Genomic DNA, 24,006 nt, shown 5'->3' on the forward strand with positions numbered 1-24,006 from the left:
TCTGGTGTTTCTTTGGGGGATGTCCAAGTGTTCTGGAGAATAAAGATCTGTAGCTAGAAGCATTATCTGTTTGGTGTGTCCCTTGTTCTTAACATGTGAATCCCACAAACTTCTCACCTTTCCTCCTAAGAAGCGGCTGTTCTTGAACTTGCGCATAAAGAAGGCAATGAAGAAAGTGCCTAGCATGAGGATGAGGGACAGCAGAGCAGTGTTGGGCTGCATCCTGGTTCCCAGTGACATCGCATCTGTAGAGAGCACGCTGGCATTCAGGCTGCTCTGCACGTTTGGTGGGTAGAACTTCAGCAAAGGGTGTTCTGCAAACACCTGAGCAGGGGAGAGAAGCAGCAGACAAGTTACCGCAAGGAGGGTCAGGGGGCACTGTCACTACTGGGGGCAGGGGGAAGCGGAGGCGTCCTGCTCTGTGGAGAGGTGAGGGCAGTAGATGGTGGGCACAGACAATCCCAGCATCCGTCACCTCGCCTCGCAACCTACCCAGCTGGAGAGGGCTGGGGAGAGAAAAGTGGCCCCTCTTTAATGCCTCCTGCAGGAAGAGAAGGGGAGAGAGACATTAGGGGTCTTCCTGCCACTCTCTGTGGTGGCACAGGAGCCAGCTGGGCTGAGGCATGAGACCATCAAAGAACTGCTCTGCAGAATGTCTAGGAAAGTTGTGGCTGAGCTGGCCCTGTTCCCTCGCCTCCTGTGTGCTAAAGCAGCAGGTTCCTAAGGGATTAAGAGATGCAGCAGCCCATCTCCCCAGGGAAGGTTCACCTTGTAGAGTTTGTAGAAGGTCTCATAGATAAAGATGAGGGAGATGAGGAAAGCAAAGATCTCCTGGGTGAAGGGCGAGATGTAGCGCACCAAGAAGCTTCCTTCTGCTGCCACGATAATGAAGATGAAGACGATGAGCCACAAACCAATCCACACTCTGCCTGTCAGATACTCAATGCCTTGTGTCTGGCAGAACTGAAATGGAAAGGGAAAGGAGTTACGCATGGCTCCTCAGGCTGCCTCCTGCATCCACTCCCCATTAAGATCAAAGACTGTCCTGGAAAAAAGCATCTACATCTGCTTGGGCATCCAGCACAGAATCAGTGAATTCATGGCTAGAATCACAGGTAAATTTGCATACTTGGCATTAACACCTGAGAGCTCACACCAAGCAGGTCTTTCCCGCTCCAGTCTTTGTAACAGTACCTCCTTCATGCTCTGCTGAAGCCAGCCCATGCATAACACTCCCCATCCCACCCATATGGAGGTGCCATTGCTCAAACACAGCTCTCCATTGTTCCATGCACTCAACAGCACAAGCCTGTTCCCTACAAAGGAGAGCCTGAGCATCCTACTACATCCCACTGCATAAAGGCCACAATCTCACACAGCACCCTGTGTACAGACACTTGTATGTGTGTGGAAAAAAGCCTCCAGGCTGCCACCACAGAGGAGACCATCTCCACTGCCTCTTCTCATCTACACACACCAACTATTTCCAGGACAAATCATACCCCTCCCTTTGCAGCCTTCCTCAGTACCACCACAGGCAGAGGTACTCTGTTCACAGTGACTGGACAAAGCAAAAGTGGTCAGTGAGAAGTGCAGTCACAGGAGAGCAGAGAAATTCCCACTCTGCAATAGCATCAGCAGCTCCAAACTCTTGACAAGGTGAAAATCCAGCTGTAGAAAAAACTATGCTTTTTCAAAGACACAGATATGCTGGGAGTCAGAGAAAAGGAGAAGAATTAGATCCACTGCTTGAAGGTACAGTGATACAGGGATGCTTTCAAAAGCAAAGAGGTCATGCTACTTGAGAAAGAAACATATCCATCCTGGCTGGCCAGGATACCTCTCCACACACCCTTGGGCTCATCCTTAGAGGTGGGAATAATACATGTGGCACATCCCATACGGGTGGTACACTGAATGTTATTGAGCTCCCATAAAAGGAAACCTGGACACAGATAAAAGTGATTAAATGGTCTTCAAAGGAAGCCCCAAGAACAATAAAGTTTTAGGATGCAGCTACAAGTGCTCATTATGCCAATGAGCTGCAGCACAGGGCTGGGGGACAGTGCTCTCCTCACAGTCAGCATGTAGAGTGCTGTTATCAGTGTCACACCTCAAGGGAAAATAGATACAGCAATGGGAGGTAGAAGTCCCTGTAGTGGGACCTGCAAAGCATCAGCAGAGCCAAGGGCAGCCCTGGCTGAGCTGAGAGCAGCCTGGAAGGACTCAAAAGAGTTCACAGTAATAAAGACCTTTTGTAGAGCTGAGAAATGCCAGCTGCCCTCTCCAGAGCAAGGACAGAGTGAGCAGGCACCAAGCACAGACACTGCCTCACGTGTACCTTGTAAAAAGCTTCTTCAAACACCAGCAGAGGCCCTGAGAAGCCAATAACCAGGAGTGGCTGGGCTCCAAGCAGGGAGAAGAGGATCCCTAAAATCGAGGTGGAGATTATCAGCTCGGAGACCCCCATGAGACCCTCAGTTTTCTCTCCTGGGAAAGAGAACAATGTATGAGTGTTATAGCCTGGACATAGGCACCATCACCACAGACAGGCAGGCTGCACAGCTCCAGACAGAGGAAGCAGGTCCCCATGCCATCAGTCAGAGGTGCCCTGTGTTAGGCAGGGAGCACGGAGGGAGCCCAGGCAGCCGAGGCTGGAGAGGCCAAATGGCAGGGAGGGAACAAGGCAGCAGCTGAGGCACAGCACTACCACTCTCCCTGAGAGAACAGCACCAAAGCCCACCCCAGAACAGCATCACACAGACACAGCCAGTGTCCCAGAGTGCAAAGAGCAGACCAGAAAGCAGGCCCATTACCTAGGAGTCCCCCGAAGGTGATGGCAGGAGAGAGAGCAGCAAAGTAGATGAAGAGAACGGCTGCGAGACACTGGCTGTGCAAGGCATCTCTGATGTCACTGAGGTATTTGGGGTACCTGCGCTTTATGTCCCGAACCAGACCTCCAAAAAATATCCCAGTTCGCTTCAAAGGGTCGTCCTCAGCTTCCTCCTCTTCTTCCTCAGCTTTCACTTCACACAGCTCTGGAGGTGCATGGAGGACAAGGCTTCAGCAAGGACCACAGCTGAGCCCTTGGGCTGTCCCTCTCCCCAATATCTCATAGAGCAGCACTAGCCTGGCGGGCCCTCTGCAACAGCACATCCCACTGCCTCCACCTGTCCCCAGCCACCAGAGCTGTCCACAGTCACTGTCCTGCTTGCCTTGCCCCGCTCCCCACTCCCCACTGCAGGAGCCAGGCCCTGCTCACCCTTCTGCCAGGCTCTGGGAGGGGAGGGCCCATTGGTGCACACAGGGCACTAGGCACAAACTTGCCCAAATGTGAATGGAGAGACCTTTGGCTTCCTGAGCAGTGCCCTCCTTCATGGACTTCTGCTCCCTCTCCTTCCTCTTCTTCAGCAGCAACTTCTGGAAGGTGGCAATGGATTTGAGCAAGTCTTTCCCCTCCACCTCTGATGGGGGGATGACAATGCTGCAGTCCAAGAACTCGTTGATTGCATTGAGGAGGTCTTGACGATCATCTGCCATGTATGCAGCCTCATGGAAGTGCTGGAAGGGGCAGGGGAAAAAGAGAGAAGGAGAAGGCTCAGACCAAGACTAGACCCAGCTACTACAGCCTGGAAAGACAATGCTTGCTGTGACTTTTAGAGTAACATTCTCCCCCTCCATTCACTACTCATCTCCCTACTGCCACTCTGTGACCCACACTCCTGAATCCCACCTCCTGTTTTGAGGGAGAAGCTGGTAGAGCCCTAAAGCATCACACTTATAAAGCACAAGAACCATGAACTGAGCAGGGAGCATAAGAGACTCTTGGGAATCTCCACATGGTAGACAGAAAGAGAGCAAGAAAATAGGTATCTACAGCATGAGGGAAGCCATGCAAAGGAAACTAGCAGAAAAGGGGAGATATTTCTGATAGCAAGAGCAGATTAGCAAGGAAGGACTAAGGAGACCAGGCAGGGAAGTGCTGGCAAACAGGTGGAAGTGCTGCACTGCCTCTGGAACATGCCTCCAGAGAAAAGGCTGGAGGATGATGAATGAGTGAACAGCCTGTAAAGGAGGTAGGGGACAGCTATAGTCCCTGCAGCACACAGACTCCCTGGAGCCACAGCTTCAATGTAAATGATACTGTACTCTCTCCACGGCGCCAGGACTGTGTAACCTTGCTGTGGCCAGCCCTGGCTGCAGCAGCTGGTTCTGCTCTTCCAGCAAGAGAACCAGAGACTCAAATGAATGAGGTTAGCCCACAAACACAGCTCTGAAGCTGGAATGGCACCTCACCTCTTCTGGCTAAAAACACATCCTCAGCTGAGCCCCACACAACTTCAGGGAAGGAATCTTTCAGTCTTGCTGCCTCTAATGCACTTTTCCTTATTAAGCCTTTTAGTCCTCAATTCAGTGAAAGCTGTGCAATAGTGGCAGTACAGGAAAGTTTGTTACTTTGCTTATAGTTACGTGGCACCTGCAGGAAGGACCTGTGAACCTCTGATCCTCTTGTGCTGGATGTATGCAGCAGATGCTAAGATTGTCTTTCCTTTGCATTTAATTCCTTACCAAGGTAATCAATTTCACTGCCATCTAGTCAGATGGGGCACTTCTAGCAGTGTACTTGCTTGGCAGAGAAACTTTCCTGCCTCCTCATCTCTCCTGTACGGATGTGCTCCTCTGCATGAATGTCCCAGTCATGGGACTCAGCTAAAAAGCTTCATCCAAACACCTGAAAACAGTCCCCAGGAACTGCTGGGTTTTTTGTTAGTGTGGTCCAGGCCAGGTGCCAAGGTCAAAGGCATCACTCAGCATCCCCACCTCTCTGTGAAATGTCGACTGAACATCACTCCTCTAACCCTGGGTCATCTTTTTCTCCTGCTTTTACACATGGTCCCTTTCTTCACCCAGTCTAGCACACTCTGTCCCAGCCAAGTAAGTGTCTGTCCTACTCTTTCCTCTGCACTGGAGCATTCTACCTTGGCCAAGCCAGGCTGATCTTAAAAATCCCAGGTGCTCAAACTTGCCTACCCCATCTGAGCCTTTGCACAGCTCTTATCTCAAGACTGTCCTCTAAGGAGCCAGCAAAGCTCCCTCACAGCATCACTGCCCATCAGCTCCTCACCTTGTCAGACATGAGGGTGGAGATTGAGCGGCCAATTTCGTGGTAGTCCATGTTGGCCTGGCTAGGTCCCAGCAGCACAAAGATGAATCTGACAGGAATTGGGACCTCCAAGACAGATTCCAGGAAGACGGCCTCATTTAGTCGGACAAAGGCCATGGTTGGCTGCTCTAGAAACTGCACACAACCTGCGAGGGGGCAATGTTTGGAGCAGAGTTAATCATTGGAGTGAGCTGTACTGGGCTCTCTTTAACAGCAGAGACAGGGGTTTTGGAGGTTCCTACAAGCCCTGCAGTCATGTACTTTCTCCAGACCATGGACATAGCACTGAACTTCACACTGAGGACTGCTCCAAGTGCTTCACTGATCATTCAAAAGCAGTGCTACTTTCTTTAGCCTCTCAGCCCATTCTCAATCCCTTACAGATGGGTTCTACTTACATTATAAGGGGCTAAGTTTAAATCAGAAGGTTTCTTCCCACTTATCGAAGGAAACCTCTTACATGTTACTTTTATCAAACAAACTTCTAATCTCATCAAAAATGAAATCAGGTTTGCTTGACATGACCTATTTCCCATAAACCTTACTGCTTGGCAATAATTACATTCATATTCTTTAGCTCTTTATTAATTGAATCCCATATTAGCTCTGCCACTATGCTGGCCAAGAAGGATGTCAGGTTAAAGAGCCTATAGGTACTGGTTCACTGTTCTTCCCTTCTTGAGCTATGAGCTTTTTCTGTTACTTTATATGTTCCCTGTATTCCTAAACTTTTTTTTTTTTCAGAGAAAAGTAAGTCAGGGCTCTAAAGACTCATAGGTGCAAACTGCACATTTTGTTTCACAATGTCTGCATCTCATCAGTGCTTGGCAGTCTCCTCGGTTCCTAACAGATTGGGAAGTACTCCTGCATCCTCCATCCTCCAGCACACCAGCCACTTCCTTCACATACCCAACACAAATGTTTATTGAATACTGGTATTTCACTGGCATTATTACTGATCTTTCTGCCATCTGTGTCCAGAAAAGAGCTGTGTTCTGTGTCAGGCTGGCAAATCTGGGCTTTCTGAGAATCAAAGCAAATCCCAAGACACAGCCTTAGCTCAGAAACAAGCCAATGTTTAGTTATTTGAGTACTCAAAAGTGCACTTATGAACCTGATTTGGCCTCATCGTGATTAAGCATCAGTTTGGTTGAGCTGCCAAGCCTCTTTCCTTGAGCTTTTAATCTACTGGGTAGACAATGACATTTACTTTTCTTGTAGTGTAGTTTGGTTTGCTGAGAAGTTAATGCCAGCAAAGTGCCGAGAGGAATACTCTTGCACTCAGAAGGCACCAAGCCCACTGATGCTCAAGCCTGCCTGCTCACAGCCCTCCTGTACAGAGAAATAGGTCCTGGTAGTGCTACAGTCAATACCTGAGACCTTGCCACCAGCTAGGCCCTGCTTCTGTCAACTCAAAGCTTGCTGGCACACATAGTCAGCAGCCAAGACTGGCCAGGGACAGGGCCCAGCTGCTGGCAACGTGTTAAGAGGCCAGACAGAGAGCAGCAATGGTCAAAGGGCAGGCTGATGGCTTGGCCATCAGTCCTTCAGGCACCACTCACCTACTTCTCAGTTGCAAAACCAGACATAATGTGAGCCTGGCAGGACTTCCACCCCTAAGTTGGGCCCCAGCACCCAGCAGCAGTGTCTGTCAACCTCTTTTTTAATTTAGGAAAAGAACTACCCTGGCAGGCCATATATTTGTTATACACAAACAGAACATGAACCATCACCAAAGGAGGGAGTGTACCAGGCTCACTCCCCAGCTGAACATGTATGAGACGACCAAATATCCCTCAGGAGTGAGGGCACAGACCACTGGGGCCACACCAGAATCTGCACTAGTCACTGGGGGACTCTACATGCCACCTCTTACCCACAAGGACCACTGTGGCCTCTGCATCTTCAGGGATTTTCTCCATCAGCTTCAGGTATTTACGATGGCCCTCAGAGTTATGAAGATGAGGGTTTTTCTGCCAGGAAAGAATACAAATAAGTAAGGGTGAAGTCCCCATGCTTTGGTCTCCCTACACAACCTTGCACCCCACTGCACAAATGCAGCTGGGCTTGCCTTGGCTGCACAACCAATGCCTGCTTCAAAGCAAGGCACCCTCACAGCAAAGGCCACCCTGCAACTGCCAGGGCTGCTGCTGCCATTACATGTTCAGGCACACATCTGCATACAGCGCAAGGCCAAAACTAGGTACCAAAATCATAATGCAGTGACCTGATTTCCAGCACTCCAGGTGATTCAGGGAGCTCAGTCCTTGCATTACAAGGTTTCCCCACAAACGGGCTCAGAGGCAGGCAACATGGCCTGCTGTCAGCCAACAGCTGTCCACAGGAACAGGAAAAGGACACAGTAACCCCCCCAGGTCACCCTTACCTCCTTGCACTCGGTCTCGTTGGCCTTGGGGTCAGCCATCTCAATGCGTTCTTCCCCCATGAGGGGCACGCATGTGTCTGTGGTGTGGTTGTGATGGTGGTTTCCCACAATGGAGTTCATGCTGGAGCTGGAGTGGTTCCTCGGGAAGAAGCCCTCCTTCTCATCATTGGGATGGCTGAGGGGGAGAGTGGTGGCCATGAGGGGACCTGCCTCCCTTGCCACCTGGGGCTCACAGATAACCCCCGGGCCCTGAGAGCCCACATCCATATCCACCCACCTGTGCTTCAGCAGCAGGGCACGCAGCACGTTGGCTCGATCTTCTGCCCTGATCTGGTCAGAGATGATCATGGTCTCCACCATGAGGTGAGCAATGCCAGGCAGAGTGGTCTGCTCCAAGTCAAGGAGGACGGCACCTGCCAGCATGAGGGGAAGAGCCCTGCTCCTAGAGTGCAACACTCCCCATTGCATTCACACTCTGGGGACACAGCTGTTTCACCAGGAGCCAGGCTTTGATTGGGGTACAGATTCAGCTGAGAAATGCCCAAGTGCCCCATGTCCTTTCTGTAAACCCTTGCCCCAAGAGAACCCAAAAGCTCCAAGATGCAGTGGTAATTCTGGTATCTCCTTTAATTTCAGTCTCCCACTCTGACCAAACTTGCCTTTCCACACCACAGATGGGTCCAAGGCCTGCTGGCCAAGGCACAGCTGGGGGTTGCAGCTTACATGTGCCTGAGACCAGTGAAGCAGAGCGTGGAACCAACACAGGCACCCTTGAGGTAATGCAAGCCCTGCCAAACACGCTGCAGGATGTCTGTCTCCACAGACCCTACATGAAGCCTGGACGCAGATGCTGCTTCGTGCCGCCAGTGAAGAACCTAACAGCAACAGAAGCTATCCAGCAAAACCTGTCCTAGAGACAAACCCTGGTCTGCTCTTCCTCACTCACCGTGGGCAATAGTCTTCCTGAGCTCCAACAGACTGCGGAAGGACAGTGAAGCCACATGGGGTTTCCCCCACCTTGCTGTATCCTCCTCAACATCCTCCTCAAACTTGATCCAGCGGGCTGTCTCCCTCCAGTGCATCTCCTGGTTCTTATCCACCACCAGCTCATTCAGCTCCACAAATACCTAGTGTGGATTACAAGGACATGAGATGCATACAGCTCTACCAGCAGCACACAGAAAGCCTCAGCTCTCTTCACGAGGTACCGCCTGGTCTGATGTGCTACTGGAACAAACCTGCCATAGTTTAACCAGAGGTTTACTACACAGAAGCAGCCAGGATAAATATCACTGACAGCATGGCAGGACTTTCCATCAACACATGAAGCACCAGAAAGCTCCACGTCACATGGTGTGGGCAGAAAGGAGAGAATGATGCAATGCTGCATCTCTTTCTACCAAACTACTGCAATTTTGTCCTCTGCCTTCTTCTTGGTTTCCCCCTAAATTTCCCACACTTACCAGAGATAGTGATGTTACTGTGCTGCCAACTTCCACAACAACATCATCATTTCTGTGACTTTTAATGTCTTTCCTAAGGTCAAAGCTTTGTGGTTTCAGGGAAATCTCCCCTTATATTGAAAAAAGTGTATTTTCAGCTCTCATGGTAATGGATAATAGCATGAAATGTCACCCTCAAGGTCATGTAAATAATTAATTATACTGAAACACATTTATCACTTTATAAATTGCATGTTTCTAGTCCTGATTTATGGCTTCTGAACAAGTGTGGGAGGACAGCACATGGATACCTCGTGGGGCTTTCTATCCAACTTCTTCTTCTTCTTCTTTTTCTTGACAGATGGAGTTGATGCTAATTTTTTGCTTGTCCTGGTGATCTGACTCCGAGATGGTTTTTTCATCAGATGCCTCCTCACACCTGGGTTATCTTCAAAGCGGTGGCCTGAAGACATAGGAAAGGAAAAAAGGCCACCAATTTGTCTAGTGGATATACACTGTCTGGCAGGGAAACACATCCAAGCACGTCCTTCTCTCATTAACTTAGGCTATCAAAGCCCTGGCAGCTGGAGAACACACCATCACCCTCCAGAACTTTGAAGATTCTTTCTGCCTCATCTGTCTACTTTCATCTCTTCCAGATGTCTGTGAGCTAACCTCTTCACAAAGAAGGCTTCTTCCTAGGCTGTGCATATACTTGGGGCTTCATAATAAATGCTTTTACTCATGGTACTTGAACAAGTGGTGTGGGAATCCTCCCCATATTCCCCCAACAAAACGCAAGCTGCAGCCTTGCCTGCACAGTTCTGCACCCACACAGCAAAGGCAGGCACCTGGCTGGGCTTCAGCTCTTGCACCAGGGCAAGGCCTGGTGCTCAGCAAGCATAAAGGGCAGTGAAAGGGAAAGATATTTAGCTGCTGGTCTGGGAGACATAAGGAAATATCAATGTCTGTTTTATTTAATTGTGTGACGAGACTGTAGAATAACACTGCGGCCTGGGGCTGGCTCGGAGGCTGGCAGTGAAGTCGAGCTATCGCTGCTTCTAGACGATCCGCAGTGCTGCTGTAATGCCCTCGGAAAGGTCTGCGTTAGAGACTGGCTGGCTGAGGCAAAGCCTCACAAAGCCTCCACAGAGGTTGTTAAGGCTGCTCTACAGATCCATCACTGTGCTGCTGGTTAGCCAGTGCCCACCAAAATGCAGCCACAACCATGCTAGCCTTTTTGCAATGCCAGAGAAATAGCACCTGGGCAACAGCCTGCCAGGGAGAATTTCCCTGGATGCTACCCAGAGACAGCAAGTGTATCTTTCTCAGGATGGACAACCCACAGGAATGTGGAAACCCTCAGAGCTTCGTTTCAGGATGGGCAGGCTTGCCCAACTAGATTATGGAGTCAGGGCTTTTGCTCAGCTTTGGTCCATTGAGATTTGTTGGCTGTGCTTGTAAGACAATGCCAAGGTCTTCTCCCTGGCAGAGCAAGGGCAGCTCTCCATTGCCTGGGGTGAATATTCTGCTTGCATATATCTTTCTGCACTAAGCTTCAAGACCTGCAGCTTTCAGGGTATGAGAGACAGTAAAAAGCACAGGGTTTTAAGTCTAAGTGGTCTCTTTGATGTTGCAGAAAAATATCTATATACCTCTGGCATGGAAAGACACACCCAGCATCAGGCTAGGCATACCATGGCCTTGCACCTTGGAAATCTGGGTCGCTAAATTAAATATAAAATGAATCAATACTGAGCCTCAGGGCATTTTCCCCCATTGGCTGCCCTGCTGATGCATGTCCTGCTGATGGTGGGACTCCTCCCTGCTCCACTTACTGCACTGCAATGTCGATAGGAGCCAATAATGGCCCAATAACCACTACGAATGTTTCTGGGAGCCAGGCACGTGTGGGGCTTCCATGGAGGTTCACATGGATTTCTCAGTTCCTGCACGCACAGTAGCCACTTCAGCACACTCAGTTATGAGCTCATGCATGAAACAAGCAGTCCACCATGCAGATGATCTTGGTATCTAGCACCTTTGCTCCGATCCCTGTAGCATCTGATTCTTCTATGCACCCTGGGACTCCTTCTCACTGTGTCCCTAGAAAATCAGGGCCTGAGTACACTCTACTCAGCAATACAGAGGACAGCAAGCTTTACTCTCAGCAATGACAACTTATTACAGTGCTCTTCAACAACAGACCTAGAAAGCATCCACAGGTGTCTAGTCTTAGCCAGACAACAGCTGGAGGACAGATAAAAAGCAAGGAGCCACATTTCCTGACAGCACCTCCAGCGACTCCCACACTCACTGACAAGGACAGGAATCAGAGTGATGAAGGGTCAGAGAGCATTGGTGAAGGCACATCTCCAGAGCCCTACCTACAGCAGACTAAGGAGAGATCTACTTTGCTGCTCTTCCTTGGTAGTGTTTGTGGCTATTGAGATGCCAGCTAAGGGCTACAACTCATAGGAGCAGGGTGGGCACCTGGTCTTAATTTAGGAGAACCACTGGCTTTGAGAGTCCCATGCAGAACCCAGCTGAAGTGCTCCAGGCTGCTCTACAGAGACCCTTTCTGTGTCCTGTCAGATTGGTGCCTTCCCCAATGAAAGTCAAGCTCAAGAACAGGATCTTAGACTGAGACCAAAGGGTGATATGCTCAGGGTATATGTCTGTCCTTCTTGCTTGCAGCCAAACTCCCCAAGGAGTACTGCTCTTGTTGTAGCTCCTCTTCAGTGCTCCCCAGGTGTGAAGACAGTGACAATGTCAGAGGACAGAGAGCAATTCCTGTGGTAGCTCCACTACAATGAACTGGTATGTCACCCTCCCACACAGCATCTCCTACAGTCTCTTCCAGAAGATGATCTCGTCACATTAGCTTCCACAGTCAGATTTCTTCAGATGAGCAAGTTCTTGTTCCACCAGCTTAAATGTGAATATGACAAATATGACTGCACTGCTTAAAGTCATCCCCAAGAATGCCTTTGCTAGCAGGCAATTGCCTTCAATTTACACCTTCAATAGCTCCTGCTCCCCTCCTTTCATTTCCCTCAATCCACAAGAAGGAAGACCAGAAAGAGGCATCCAAGTATTTGTATCCGTACTAGAGAGCAACCTGCTATCCTGGCATCACAAAGATAATGCACACTGCCCATCCACCCCAATGGTTAAGTTATAGCAAGAAAAAAAGATATTTTAAACTTGGACTCTTGAAATATATAAAAAGACACTTAAAACTCAGATTCCTAAAATATTTAAAACTAGACTAAATGAAATGCTAATCAACATACTGTAAGACACAGCCCCATGCTGGCTTCTGGAAAAAGCTACTGCCCTGTCCTGCACAGAGCCCAAGTCTCTCCTGGCTGATTCTAAGTTCAGTGTGATAGGGATAGCTCATCCCTGCTGCCAACCAGGTGTCCAGGTCCAGCACTCCCCATGCTCCCAACACTTAAAAGAATGCAAGGAGACCAAGGACTCCATTCTGTTCAAAATATATTCCTCCTGGATCTGAGCTGGTCCTGGAAGAGGCATTGTCATGGAGTAAATAGCTGGGCAAGTGGCACTGGCTGAAAGTGAACTGGCTCTGCACAAAATAGACTCTGGTGTCTCAGCCATATCTGACTCTGTCATACCTCTCTGCAGGATTAATCCACAATGTGAATTCATTATACAGAAATAATTAAGAGTTGACTGTATAGTGCACCTACAGTATAAACTGTAGCAATCAATGAAAGTGTTAACTATTAGAGAGCTCAATTTCCCCACTTTGTAAGTGATGCATTATCACACCTTGCAGAGTGATCTGCCCCTTCTACCTTCCCAAGAATATCCATGTTTTCCAAGGTGAACCTGGAACAATTTCTTCACACTTTTAATTTGTAATTCATTCATCTTGGGACAGCTGATGGGACCATTTTACTCCAGGTTTCTATTTTGAACTTTGCTACTATTATATGCTCTATCAATTTACAGTAACAAGTAGCAGACTTGTTACTGTAACAGCCAGAAGCTAATCCCCACCTAGCTGGTCCCTACAGAAGCACATAGGAAGATGTTCTTTTCCTGAAGGCTTGTAAAGATGGAACAGATGACAAAGAGAACACGATTCTGGGACTGAGAGGCAGGGCAAATTAAGTTTTTTGCCCAAGATCAAACAGTCTGTGGCAGAGGCAGAAGCTGAACCAAAGCATCCTGAGCTTCTGTTACATTCACTCTGCTTTCCCAGTTTTCTGTGGAAAGCTGTTTAGTGGGATAGTTCTGGGACATCACCCTCCCATGTGCACTCCTAAAATCCCTTGAAAAATTAACACATGATCCAGATGAGGACATTTGGACAGTCACCCATGAGCCATGGCTATGAACAGTATCACTCCCAAGGTGGGCCACCTTTTAGCATCATGTACCAAGGAAGGACCCCTGTGAGAGATGGGAGTGAGGCTCTGGTTTCTCCACGGTCTCCGAGATGGCTCAGAGATTGCTCTGCAAGGGATGTGAAGGTACAGAAACAGATGCAGAGAACAGGAAGACATTTTTGACTCTCCAGATTGCTATTCTTCCCTGCTTTTCCCACACTTGCTTCCTTTCTTCCTCTTTTCTCCCGTCCAGGCACCCCAGCCAGCCTGCCATCAGCTAGTTTCACAGCCATGCTCAAGCATGCAGATACAAAGTTTTTCTTTGGGTAATTAGGCTACAGTGCAGAGCTAGAACCTGATACCCACCTCTGCTGTCAGATCTGCACCTCAACTCAAATTCCAGCAAAAAGAGCAGCAGCACACTGTCACCTTGTGCTACAAATGGAAGGGGAAATCTCTTTGTCCTTATACACACTTCAGAGCAGCTGCTTTTTCTCTGCCCACGGCATGGGCCACATCCTGATAAGCAGAAACAGCAAGATGCAGCTGCCTCTGGAGCTGCTCGAGCGAGACACACACAGGAAAGCACCTCAGCATTACAACACATTGGTACTAAGACCTCACACAGACACACAGGCATCAGGCAGCTCCTCTGGTGTCCCCAGACACACAGTGGGGCAGACTGTACTTCCTCTAAACTAGAAGACCAACCTGACGTGGAGAGGGTACAGACAACAAACACAGGAGGGGGTTACGCACTGTAGCTGGGGGCTCTGATCTACAGCTGCAACCATGGGGTCACTGCTCTGGTACTTACAGGTGGGCTCCCCGCCTGGGTAGCCCAGATGGTTTCTGATGGCCTCCCATAAATCATAGTCTTCAAAATTGAAGGCAAATTCATCAAAGTCTTCATAGCTGAGTGAGTTGCGAATACAGGTGCTTATCACTACCTCTGGGCTGCTGCCCCCTTCTGATTCCTTTGCTGGCTTCTCTCTCTCTTGAAGGGTTGTCATGTTGTCCTTGTGAAGGTCAGGGGTCAGGAGTCATGAACGACACGCCTTCAGATGAGGAGCCAGCATAGCCAGGATGATGTGTGGAAAGCAAGCTGCCCCCCTGGGGGGCTTCACCAGAGCCCTGGGGCCAGCCCCGGTGCCTCGCTCCCCTGCTCACAGGGCATGAAGGTGCCAGCTACAGCAGCCCCGAGGACTGATGAGGTTCCAGGAAGACTGGCTCCACCCAGGGATTCTTCTGTGGGGGGCTGCCCACCAGCTCCTCCAGAGCAGGGTCCTCGCTTTTCCGTAGGGTCTTGTGCCAGATGCCCAGGAATGAGGCACCCGTGGCCCGGGCACAGCCAGGCTGCATGTGCAGCACCGCTTTTCTCCCTCACTCCCCTCTGGTGTCTCCCTCCCTCTCCAGCCTGCAGAGCAACCTATTGAATTCTCCATGTCCTCAGGCCCGGAGCGTGCATTTCCATGACGTCTCTTGTCTCTTGTCCTCCTGCCATGCACAGGGGCAGTCCCACTCTGAGGCGCTCCAGAGGAGGCAGCTGCCTCTGCCAGGAGAGCAGAGGAGAGGGGAGGCTCCTCACCTCAGGTTTTCTGCAATAGCAGAACTGGCAGCGTGTCACACAGAGGGCTGATCACTGGGAAAGTGTGTCAGGAGAGGATAGAGCTGGGTCTCAGGGAAATGCTGGGAACCCTGAACTGGAGAGGACAGGGGGGTGGGTGGTGGAGCAGGCATCCATGGGCTAGGTGGGAGTAGAGATGCTGAAAACATGAGGATCAGCACTGTGGACAATGCAAAGCTGACAGAGATGAGACACTGCCGGAAAAGAAGGATCTGGGGAACAAGAAGGTGAGGACCAGGTCCTGCGGCAGGCTGAAGACCATGCCTGAGGGCTGCTAGGGGAGGGCAAGAGCAGCACGGGACAAAGGGACACACGCACTGGTAATGCAGGTAGTGTTGTAAAGCCTCACTTTTCATGCCGTCCAAGTCAGCAGATGCCAGCATCTGGGCCTCGGCCTCGTCTGTGGGGACGCGCTGGTACGCCGCACTCTCCAGGGTGGTCATGCTGCCGATGCACATCCTTTCCTTCAAGTCGTAGGTGACCCGTTGTCCACTCGCCACCTGGCCCCAGGCCTTGCGCTTCTCCCACCCACGTGACAGACGCTCTCGAGACCCGGGGGGGCTGTAGGAACCAAAGAGACTGACAGTAGTAAGCAGGGTGAATGAGAATGGGCAGTGGCCCTCAGGGGTTGGGGTCCCATGGCCCAGCCCTGACCAGCAAGCCCCTGAGAAGGAGCAGGGCCAGGAGTCGTCTCCTGCAAAACCTAAAGGCTGCTCCTTCTGCTCCTCCTCTTCCCTACCAGAGAGTGGGATCAGCTTGTGCCCAGTGTCAGGGACCTACGCCTGAGTCGATGGCCTCATGGTCCCCTCCTGGGGCTTCCCAGCTTGCAGCTCAGCACGACAGCACAAGTTACCTGGGAGGAAGGGTACTCCACGTGTACCTGGAGTACTCCAGGCATACCAGGTGTGCAGCCCAGTGCCTCTAACCCTGCACTACGGGGATGTCATGGACCCAGGGAGGTTGCAGGAGTCTCATGGAATCATCATCCCACCAGAGAGCAGCCCTTGTGCTCAGAGATGCTCTCCCTCTGGGGCCTATGTCCCTTCCGACTCAGCAGGCAAGTTTAGTGGCTGTGCTTAGCCACTGTCCCTGAGGACAGACTCTGTGCAGTGACCTTGAGGTGGGGAGAGCAGCAGGCAGATTGGCACTGCTCACCTACCTGTGGAGAGAGGCAGGGCCCTTGTCCTGCAGCAGGTCAGCAAAGCGAGGCATGGGGGACAGGATGCCACACTCCTCCTCCACATGGAACTGCGCGGGAGCTGGAGTGCTGCTGGACTCCTCCTCATCGCTGCCAACAGTGAACTGCAGAGACAACAGTCCTGACAGCAAGAGCTGGGCAGACAGCCTTCACCCCAATCCTTGGCACACAGATCCTCCCCAAAATGGGCCACAATGACTTTCCCCACATGCCCCATACCCTGGGACTGGTCATATTGAGCCCTCCACTATACTATAAAACTTAAGAACTGACATACTGATCTTCCCCCATGGGTCTTATAGCCCCAAAATGCTCATGCACACCCACCCACCCCTGCACCCACACCAAGCAATGACTTACCTGTCACTGTCCTTTGGTGGTCATCTCTACTCGGCAAGGACAAAAACCCTCTTCCCACAATACTGCACAGCTACAACTTCTTATCCCTGAGCAGCATACTTGCTGGCACCCTCCTACCACCTCCCTCCAGACTCCAAGCCCCATCCAGATAGGCATGTCCTGGCCTTGCCTTTGGTTTGCTTGGGGACTCCAGCTTAGGGGATGTGTCCTTCCCACGAGCTTCGGCCTCAGATTCTGCAGAGATTTCTTTCTCCTGGACCTCCTCTGCCTCAGATTCTCCTTCTTCCTCTTCTTCTTCTTCCTCTTCTTCCTCCTCTTCTCCTCCCTCCTCGTCCTCTTCCTGGATGGTGGGGGTCACCTCTGAGGGAGGTATTGAGGTTTTCTTCTTTTTCCTCCTCCTTTTTTTCCTCCTGCTGGCACGGGGTGGCCTCTTTTGGAACTTGAGGGCAGAAGGGAGGTGAGTGGAAAGGGGATGATGGATGTGGTGCGAGGTTTGGCGGTGGACTGAGAGAGAAAAAGAGAGTCAGGGGCAGGAAGAGGCTGGGAGGAACCTGCCAGGCGCCCCTCCAGGAAACAGCATGGTCTGAAGATCAAGGGCCAGGAAGGGCAAGGAGAGCCACCAGCCCACAGGGACATAGCAAAGCTCTTTCAGTGATGCAGCAGGCTGTGTCCAGCCTGGGATAGGTGGGGACACAGCCCCTGTGCAATACCAAATCACCCCAACACAGCTCCACTGCCCAGGGGAAGACAGCACTCTCCCTGTGTTGCCAAAAGCCATTTGCATGGCTGTGCAGAGCTGCAGTGACCTGCCACAGGCAACGTCCCCTTCCTAAACATGGGGAGATGTTTCTCGCATCCTCAAACAAGCATAATTTGGGCCCTTTACAAACTTTTTTGGGACCTTTTAGTCAGTAGTTAGGCCATGACTTAGTGGTGGACTTGGTGTTAGGTTTACAGTTGGACTTGATGATCTTAAAGGTCTTTTCCATCCTAAATGATAATGATTTCTTTTCTGCATAATGTTTCTTTGAGTTGAATAGATGTAGCTTATTTATCCTCCAGGCTTTGACAGAAAGTTCCTCCTACACAGCCACAAGAACAACAGTGCAGAAGTAACCTAAGTCCAAATCCCAGGTACTTTGAGGGCATGTGTTGTACCAGCCTCTGAAATTCAGGTTCAGTTAGGAGGCTGTCTTTTAAAAACCAGGGTAAAGAAACAGGGCAGAAGGACTCTTCTTTAAACTAATCTACAAAGAGAAATTCATACAGGCTTGACCTGGGTGTCATGGGAATTACAGAATGAGAAGAAATTAAGGGCATTTCTGAGCCTTCAATCCAAAACGAAGGCAACACACCAGGCAGGGAACAGGGTAAGCTCAGCATCCCACTGTGAGAGAAAGAGAAGCCACTGCTGCCAAGGCTAGTTGCAGGCACAAAGCCTCCCACAGACAGTCTGCAGGATGCACAGGTCCTGGGGCTGCACCCGGAGCGGCTGAAATCAGGGGGGCACTAGCCACTTGGCAAGGGGGTGTTGCTCGGCAGCTCTTCCTGAACAATTGTTTCCAGACGGTTTAGATTTGGTTCCTTCCCAGCTTTCCTGTGACATGGCAGCAAAATTTGTTTATAGTGAAAACTACCTTCAAAGGACATTTTCAATGTAGGCTGTAACCTTCTCCCTGGGAGAGCCAGGCAGGTTCATTGTTCTGCTGTCATGTTTCCTTTCCTTTGGTTTCTCAAGTCTTTTCTCCCTTGTTTCCCCCCTTGGGAACAGCAGGGATATTTCACACATCCCCCTGGTTCAGAAGAAGCAGCTTGTGGCAAGATTAGAGGAGATTTAGAATAGTCAGACATCTGCACATTGGAAAGAGTTTGGGCACTTTATAAACACTTTTCTCTCAAAAGTGTTTTTTTCTTTGACTTAACTGGGTGTACCCCATTTCATTCACAAGATGTGGAAGACAGACCCTCCTGTTCTGCAGCTGTACTTCCATAGCATGACACAGGTAGGTCAGGCACGAATTTCTAATATAAGAAGCAAGGAAGACCCCAACTATACACACATTGCTCCTTCGACAGCACAAAGCTGCTGATGAGGACACAGCCCATCTTTCCCTTCTGGCTTGTTCACTCCAGTCCAAAACAGAAACATTTATGTTTTGGCTCAGAAGGAAACTGAAGCCTTGGGCTGCAGGGAAGGGCAGTGATGGTGTGTGATCTGGCACAGAAGAGGGGAGCACTACTCTTCTCTTCACCCCTGCACTCAGCCTTCCTCAGGTCAACTGATCACATCTCCCCAGAGGTGGTCTGGAGGTGAGAAAAACACACCTCTCCCAAACACAAAAGGATTCATACCTCTTCTTCCTCCTTGGCCTCCTGTGCATCCAGTCCCTGCTCTCCCTCCCCGCTCCCTTCCTTGCACTGCCTGCCTGTATGGAAAGTTACTGCCAAACTAGTGTCCCAGATGTTTGATTACATTTCTTGGTGAACTTGATACAAGAGATATGAAAAATAATTTAGATAGGGAGCCCAGAAGGAAGAGCCTACATATTAGGAATTCCTGGCTTCGACTGGAGCAGGAAACATTTCTAAGCCCAGAGAACATTCACCTCTATGGGCTGGTATGTTATCTTTAGAAGCCTAATGACCTAACCAGATCTTCCAGCTTTATGAATACAAACTGCATAAAGCTTTTGATAACCAGGGTGGTTGTAGCCCTAGACAATAGAAATACATCAGGAGTTCAGAGGAAAACAAGCTTGATTCTGACAAAAGAAAAATTATTCTCCTATTAATAAGGGGGAAAAACCCAACCCCAAACAGTACAAATCTCTCGTCAAATTTTCAAAAAGCTTCTGCCATGCATGCTCAAGCAGATCATCCATGTCCTCCAAGCCAACCAGCACAGCTGTGCACACAGGCAGAGCTTCTGAGCAGGTAGGTCCTACGGGCACAGGACAGGAATTCAACCCACAGCAAAGCTATCAGCACCTTGCAGCCATGTGCATGAGTGACTGTGAGCCCAGATGGGAAGTGCTATTTGAATGGAGCCTCTGTAGAGAAATGACACAGGCAAAAAACCAGCAGCTGAGGTGCACTACAGTAATAGACTTTTATAACAGCCATTGGAAATGAGTGGCCAAGCAGAAAACAGCCTGGTGATGTACTTGGGACATAATGTTCCCAAGGTTGTATTTCATCAAAGCCAAGCTGGAAAAGAAGCAGTATGTGACTGTGGAGAGCCACTGACTGGGAAAATCTCCCAACCATTGCTACGTGTCTGCCACACAAACAGGCTGCTGGATGGGGGCCTCTTCCTGCCTTTCACTGCTGTTACTACAAAGTAACATAACCCACCTACACCAGGCAATAGCTTATGGTCACTCTTGTTGTTACATTCTCATTTAACACCCGAAGTGACTTTGGGCAGACCAGCTGCCTTCATCATGAAAGAGCAGATAGAGGAATAGATATGCTGCTCAGATGAATTCATGTGAGATAACTACAGCACTTTAAATTCACACTCCATTTTTATTTTGCAGTTCCTTTCTTTGATCAGATAAGCCCAATGGATTCTTGAGTGCTATTTAGAAATACACAGGCATGTCTGACTGGAGCCATCTGCTTTCAGACTGGGGAGGACAGCGTGGCTTCTGGTCATGTTTGGATGTTTCTTTGCAGCCACATGGAAGAAAAAAATATTCTAAACTGGAAATTTCAACTTGGGGAAGTAGCTGCAGAGGTCTCAGAGACTGGTCTAGGAGGTGAACAAACACCCTGGGCTGTGCTACGGCTGCTGGGTGAGCTGTGCAGTAGCTATGCCCATGGAGACAGAGAAAACAGGAACAGACTGGAAACAGGCCGTGGGCACTGGTGCTAAACTGTGTGTACATAGCACCTTGGGAACACTCTGGAGGAAGGAAGCGAATAGCAGGCTAATACAATCTGCAGTCCTGCCACAAGGCTGCAGAGCAGGTGGGACTGAGTGAGGGCTGGTAGTGAGGGTGGAAGGGGGTACAGTGTTTCAAAACCTACATACATTCAAAATCTCTCTCACTGTAGCTGCGACTTTGCTTCTCCAGATTGCTTGATGCTGACTTGCTTATCAGGTCCCCAAATCTCTCGATTGACAAAGTCTTATCCAAGTCCTCATCGTCCTCGGCACCAGGAGAGGCTTTCTCTGCGTCATCTCTGCCCTGCACAGAAACCGCCAGGTAAGAATCAAACACGGCAGACCCCTAAAGCCCTCTAGATCCTCCTGCCCTTCCAACAGTGCCAGCTTGCTAAAGAGCACCAGGCTCCATACAACAGGCCTGGGGCATAATTTCTCACATAGAGGCATAGCTCTGCTCAAAACCAAGTGCCAGAACAGATCATCAAGCTCCAAGGCACACTCTGCAGGGATACCTTTGTGGTCCTCCACACCTCTCTTGAGTGGCAGGTATCAAGGGAATGTGCCAGTGCCTGTTTTTCCCATTAGATGAAATGCGTAGCTTTTGTTTGGCTGGAATTTCTCTCTCCTCACATTTAACTGCTGCTCTCTAGTCTTTCCTTTGCCCAGTCTGCCATCTCTCTCATTCTTAGACCTACTATGTATTTCCCCTTGGGAGACAACATCCCTGCTCTGGTGAGTTGCCCTCGGGTCAGTGACCACCCTGTGCCTTCCCACCTCCCCTCCACACATCTAGAGACTCCCCGTTCCTCTTGGATGCCTTCTTCAGGCTTTTCTGCCCATTTTCTTCCTGTTTCAGGCAATGGGAACTTCTCTGCCTTTTGCTGGTGGAAGTGCCCTGACATGAGTATCACCAGGTGCCCCCTGGCCTTTCTTTTTTTCTTTCTTTCTCCTGAGCAGCTGCAGATGGTAAAATTTTCCATCAATATAGCCGAAATGCCAGCGCGGAGCTGTTGTGGACTCCCATGTTTCCATGGAAACAGGAGGAGGCCCAACTGTGACAAATCTGCTAGGCAGAAAGAGGGAGCAAGGCAGCTTTAGCTGAGAGATCCCTCTCCTCACATCCCTGTTCTTAGCTGTGGCCTAGGAGCAGCTTTGTGTCTGTGGGTGAGACTGCTTCTCCTCTCACCTTAGCACAGGTGTCCCAAGCCCAGCCCAAATGGGGACAGTCTGTTTTCAAGCTAATCAGCGCCTCCTGTCACTTGCATACCCTACCCAATGGCATGTGAAGGTGCAGGGATCTCACAGAGCAATCTCTGGCCTTTTCTGGGCCACAGTTTGCTGTCTGTGTGGAGAGGACAGGGGCTCGTGGGCAGCCTTGGGGCACGCTTCGTGCAGACCTGTCCCCGGTAAACGCAGGCTGTGTCTCCTACTGCAGCACGCTGCCGGGACACCAGTCCTGCTCTGAGCTGGCAGGAGCACGGTCCCCGGGGAAGAGACGGCCCCGCTGCTGCTGCTGCTGGATTCCCACCTCACCTGCTGCAAGTCGATGAAGACATCTCTTACGGGAGGGGACTCTCCAGCTGCCATTTTGGTTCAGGACCTAAGGGCCTGGGCAAAATATCAACCCTTCTCTTTCACCGGCAGGCACCCAGCAAACCTGGAGAGTGGCATAACCTGTGGAGAGAGGGCAGGACAAGGGAATGTCGTGGGAGACTGCTGGCCACTGCCCTCAAGCCCCTGGCTCCTGATCCAGAGGTCACCTCAGCAGCCCTTTGAGAACCTCCCTGGCATCACTAGGACAGGCCTCTCCCCAGCAGTGTGCAGGGGCAAGTGGCCCAGCCCACGCTGCTTTGGCCACCAGCTCCAGCTGATCAGGGATAGATGGGATCCTGTCCTTCTCTGAAAGGTCAGAGGGGCCAATGGAGACAGCAGCTATATATAGCTCCTGCATGGGCTATGCAAGAGAAAGAAAAGCTTCCTGCTCAGCCACCTCTGCAGCAGAACACCAGTGCAAAGCTGGGGTGTGACTGACCACCAGGGAAAGAAAAAGTCGGAGAGATCAGGTGCTGGGAGTACATGCCAGGAGCAGGCAGCAGAGTGGTCCTGTGGCACCTAGCTTTAACTGGACAGATCTCAAAAAAGGCCAGAAGGAACCACAGAGAGAGCTGTGCAGACCACAGAGATAGGACAAGGACAAACAGTTCATCATTCAAACGCCACACACAAAACAATACATGTTCCAGGCAAAGAGACCAACCTTCAGGCTGCAGATCTGTGCCCTGTCAGCACTGGCAGGGCTAAAGGACACACAAGTCCCTGAGGACAGCACAAAAGAACAATCTGCTCAATATCCAACTACAGGTGAGGAAGGCAAAGAGGTGCTACACTTGACAAGGACTGGGATACAAACTAACATAGAAACATCTCTGGTCAAACCATCTACAGCAGCAGCACAGCCTAAGCAGCACGGTGTTGCTTTACACTGCAACAGCATGGTCTGCACAGGAGGAACTGGAGATGGTACAGAGACTGGCACTGGGAAGACACTGATCCCAAAAAACTCATCTGTAACAGAGAAGATGTAAGCATATACACAGTGATTTGGGCACAGGGAGAAGCAAAGTGTCCTCAGCTCACAGCACAAGAAAAGGGACATTTGTTAAAACTACAAGGGTAGAATACAAATGAATTCAAAATTGACAAAACGTTTTTTTTTTTCAATGATGTCATCAAGGAGCAAAACACTGCAATGTCAGAGGATAGCTTGGCCATCTCTCTGGTAATGAGTTATATTTATGACAAAGAAAATTAAGAGAAGTTAAACAAGCTATTCTCCAGCTATGAAAGCTTTGGAGTGAGGGCTTTGGAGTAGTACTACAGTCTATGTCCTGGCTATCTGCTGAAGGATTTCTTACTATCTCATCTGAAGTACCTATCATGGGACACTGTTCAAGACAGATGACTAAAACACTAAAGACTGTCTAAGGATGAAACCAGTAAGGCCACTTCATCATCACTTCTATCTTTGAAGATCTCCAGAAGGTCCACAGTCTGCTTGCTCTGCCTACATGAAGAGCTTATTCAAACCAAAAATCCCAGGGCCATCTGTAAGGCAAGATTTTAAGGAGCTAATCTGACCACTGATGAAGGATGCTCCTTTGCTCTACCTTCCCAATTATCAGGAACAAGGCAAAACATAATGGAAGAAACCCCTGAAACACACTTCATTGGACTCATCACTAATTTTATCCTCAGTAAGACATCAACAGCTCAAGAGAAATAGGCTGCCAAGACAGACATCTAAACAGCAAATGCAGCATCCAGGCCATCCTTTTAGTAGGAGGCATGATAAAGGTTAATACATGTCTTTTTTTAACTTTTTTTTTTTTTTTTTTTTAATTCAAGAAAAGGGTACAATTCCATGAAAACAAACAGCAATACTTTTGAAACTGAAGGCAGGGAACATTTTATTCCAATGGGAAAAGCTGTCAGGGGAACCTCATTTTGCAGGGCCATGGCATCACCACTGTTAAAGAAAGGATTGGACATTTTTAAGGAACAGAACATTCACAGCTA

The 24,006-nt window shown here is 49.8% G+C and overlaps 1 protein-coding gene across 2 annotated transcripts in view; it reads right to left on the reverse strand.

Moving 5' to 3' along the window:
• The window catches only part of SLC4A3 (solute carrier family 4 member 3), a 31,943-nt gene that overhangs the window by 4,858 nt on the left and 3,079 nt on the right, over nucleotides 1–24,006 (reverse strand). Inside the window, exons 2-17 of one of the 2 annotated variants that reach the window (XM_053947697.1) lie at nucleotides 21,964–22,104; nucleotides 20,575–20,731; nucleotides 16,708–17,042; nucleotides 16,140–16,282; nucleotides 15,330–15,541; nucleotides 9,304–9,455; nucleotides 8,497–8,677; nucleotides 7,828–7,963; nucleotides 7,551–7,725; nucleotides 7,041–7,137; nucleotides 5,126–5,310; nucleotides 3,348–3,561; nucleotides 2,817–3,038; nucleotides 2,342–2,490; nucleotides 769–963; nucleotides 118–324 (exon numbers count right to left, since the gene is read on the reverse strand). In XM_053947697.1, coding sequence (XP_053803672.1) covers nucleotides 118–324; nucleotides 769–963; nucleotides 2,342–2,490; nucleotides 2,817–3,038; nucleotides 3,348–3,561; nucleotides 5,126–5,310; nucleotides 7,041–7,137; nucleotides 7,551–7,725; nucleotides 7,828–7,963; nucleotides 8,497–8,677; nucleotides 9,304–9,455; nucleotides 15,330–15,541; nucleotides 16,140–16,282; nucleotides 16,708–17,042; nucleotides 20,575–20,731; nucleotides 21,964–22,017 — 2,814 coding nt within the window. In that variant the 5' untranslated portion in view covers nucleotides 22,018–22,104. The remainder of the gene's footprint in view (nucleotides 1–117; nucleotides 325–768; nucleotides 964–2,341; nucleotides 2,491–2,816; nucleotides 3,039–3,347; nucleotides 3,562–5,125; nucleotides 5,311–7,040; nucleotides 7,138–7,550; nucleotides 7,726–7,827; nucleotides 7,964–8,496; nucleotides 8,678–9,303; nucleotides 9,456–15,329; nucleotides 15,542–16,139; nucleotides 16,283–16,707; nucleotides 17,043–20,574; nucleotides 20,732–21,963; nucleotides 22,105–24,006) is intronic. The other variant, XM_053947698.1, reaches the window with a different exon arrangement.

Source organism: Vidua chalybeata, chromosome 7 (assembly GCF_026979565.1).
Source record: "Vidua chalybeata isolate OUT-0048 chromosome 7, bVidCha1 merged haplotype, whole genome shotgun sequence".
NCBI lineage: Eukaryota > Metazoa > Chordata > Aves > Passeriformes > Viduidae > Vidua > Vidua chalybeata.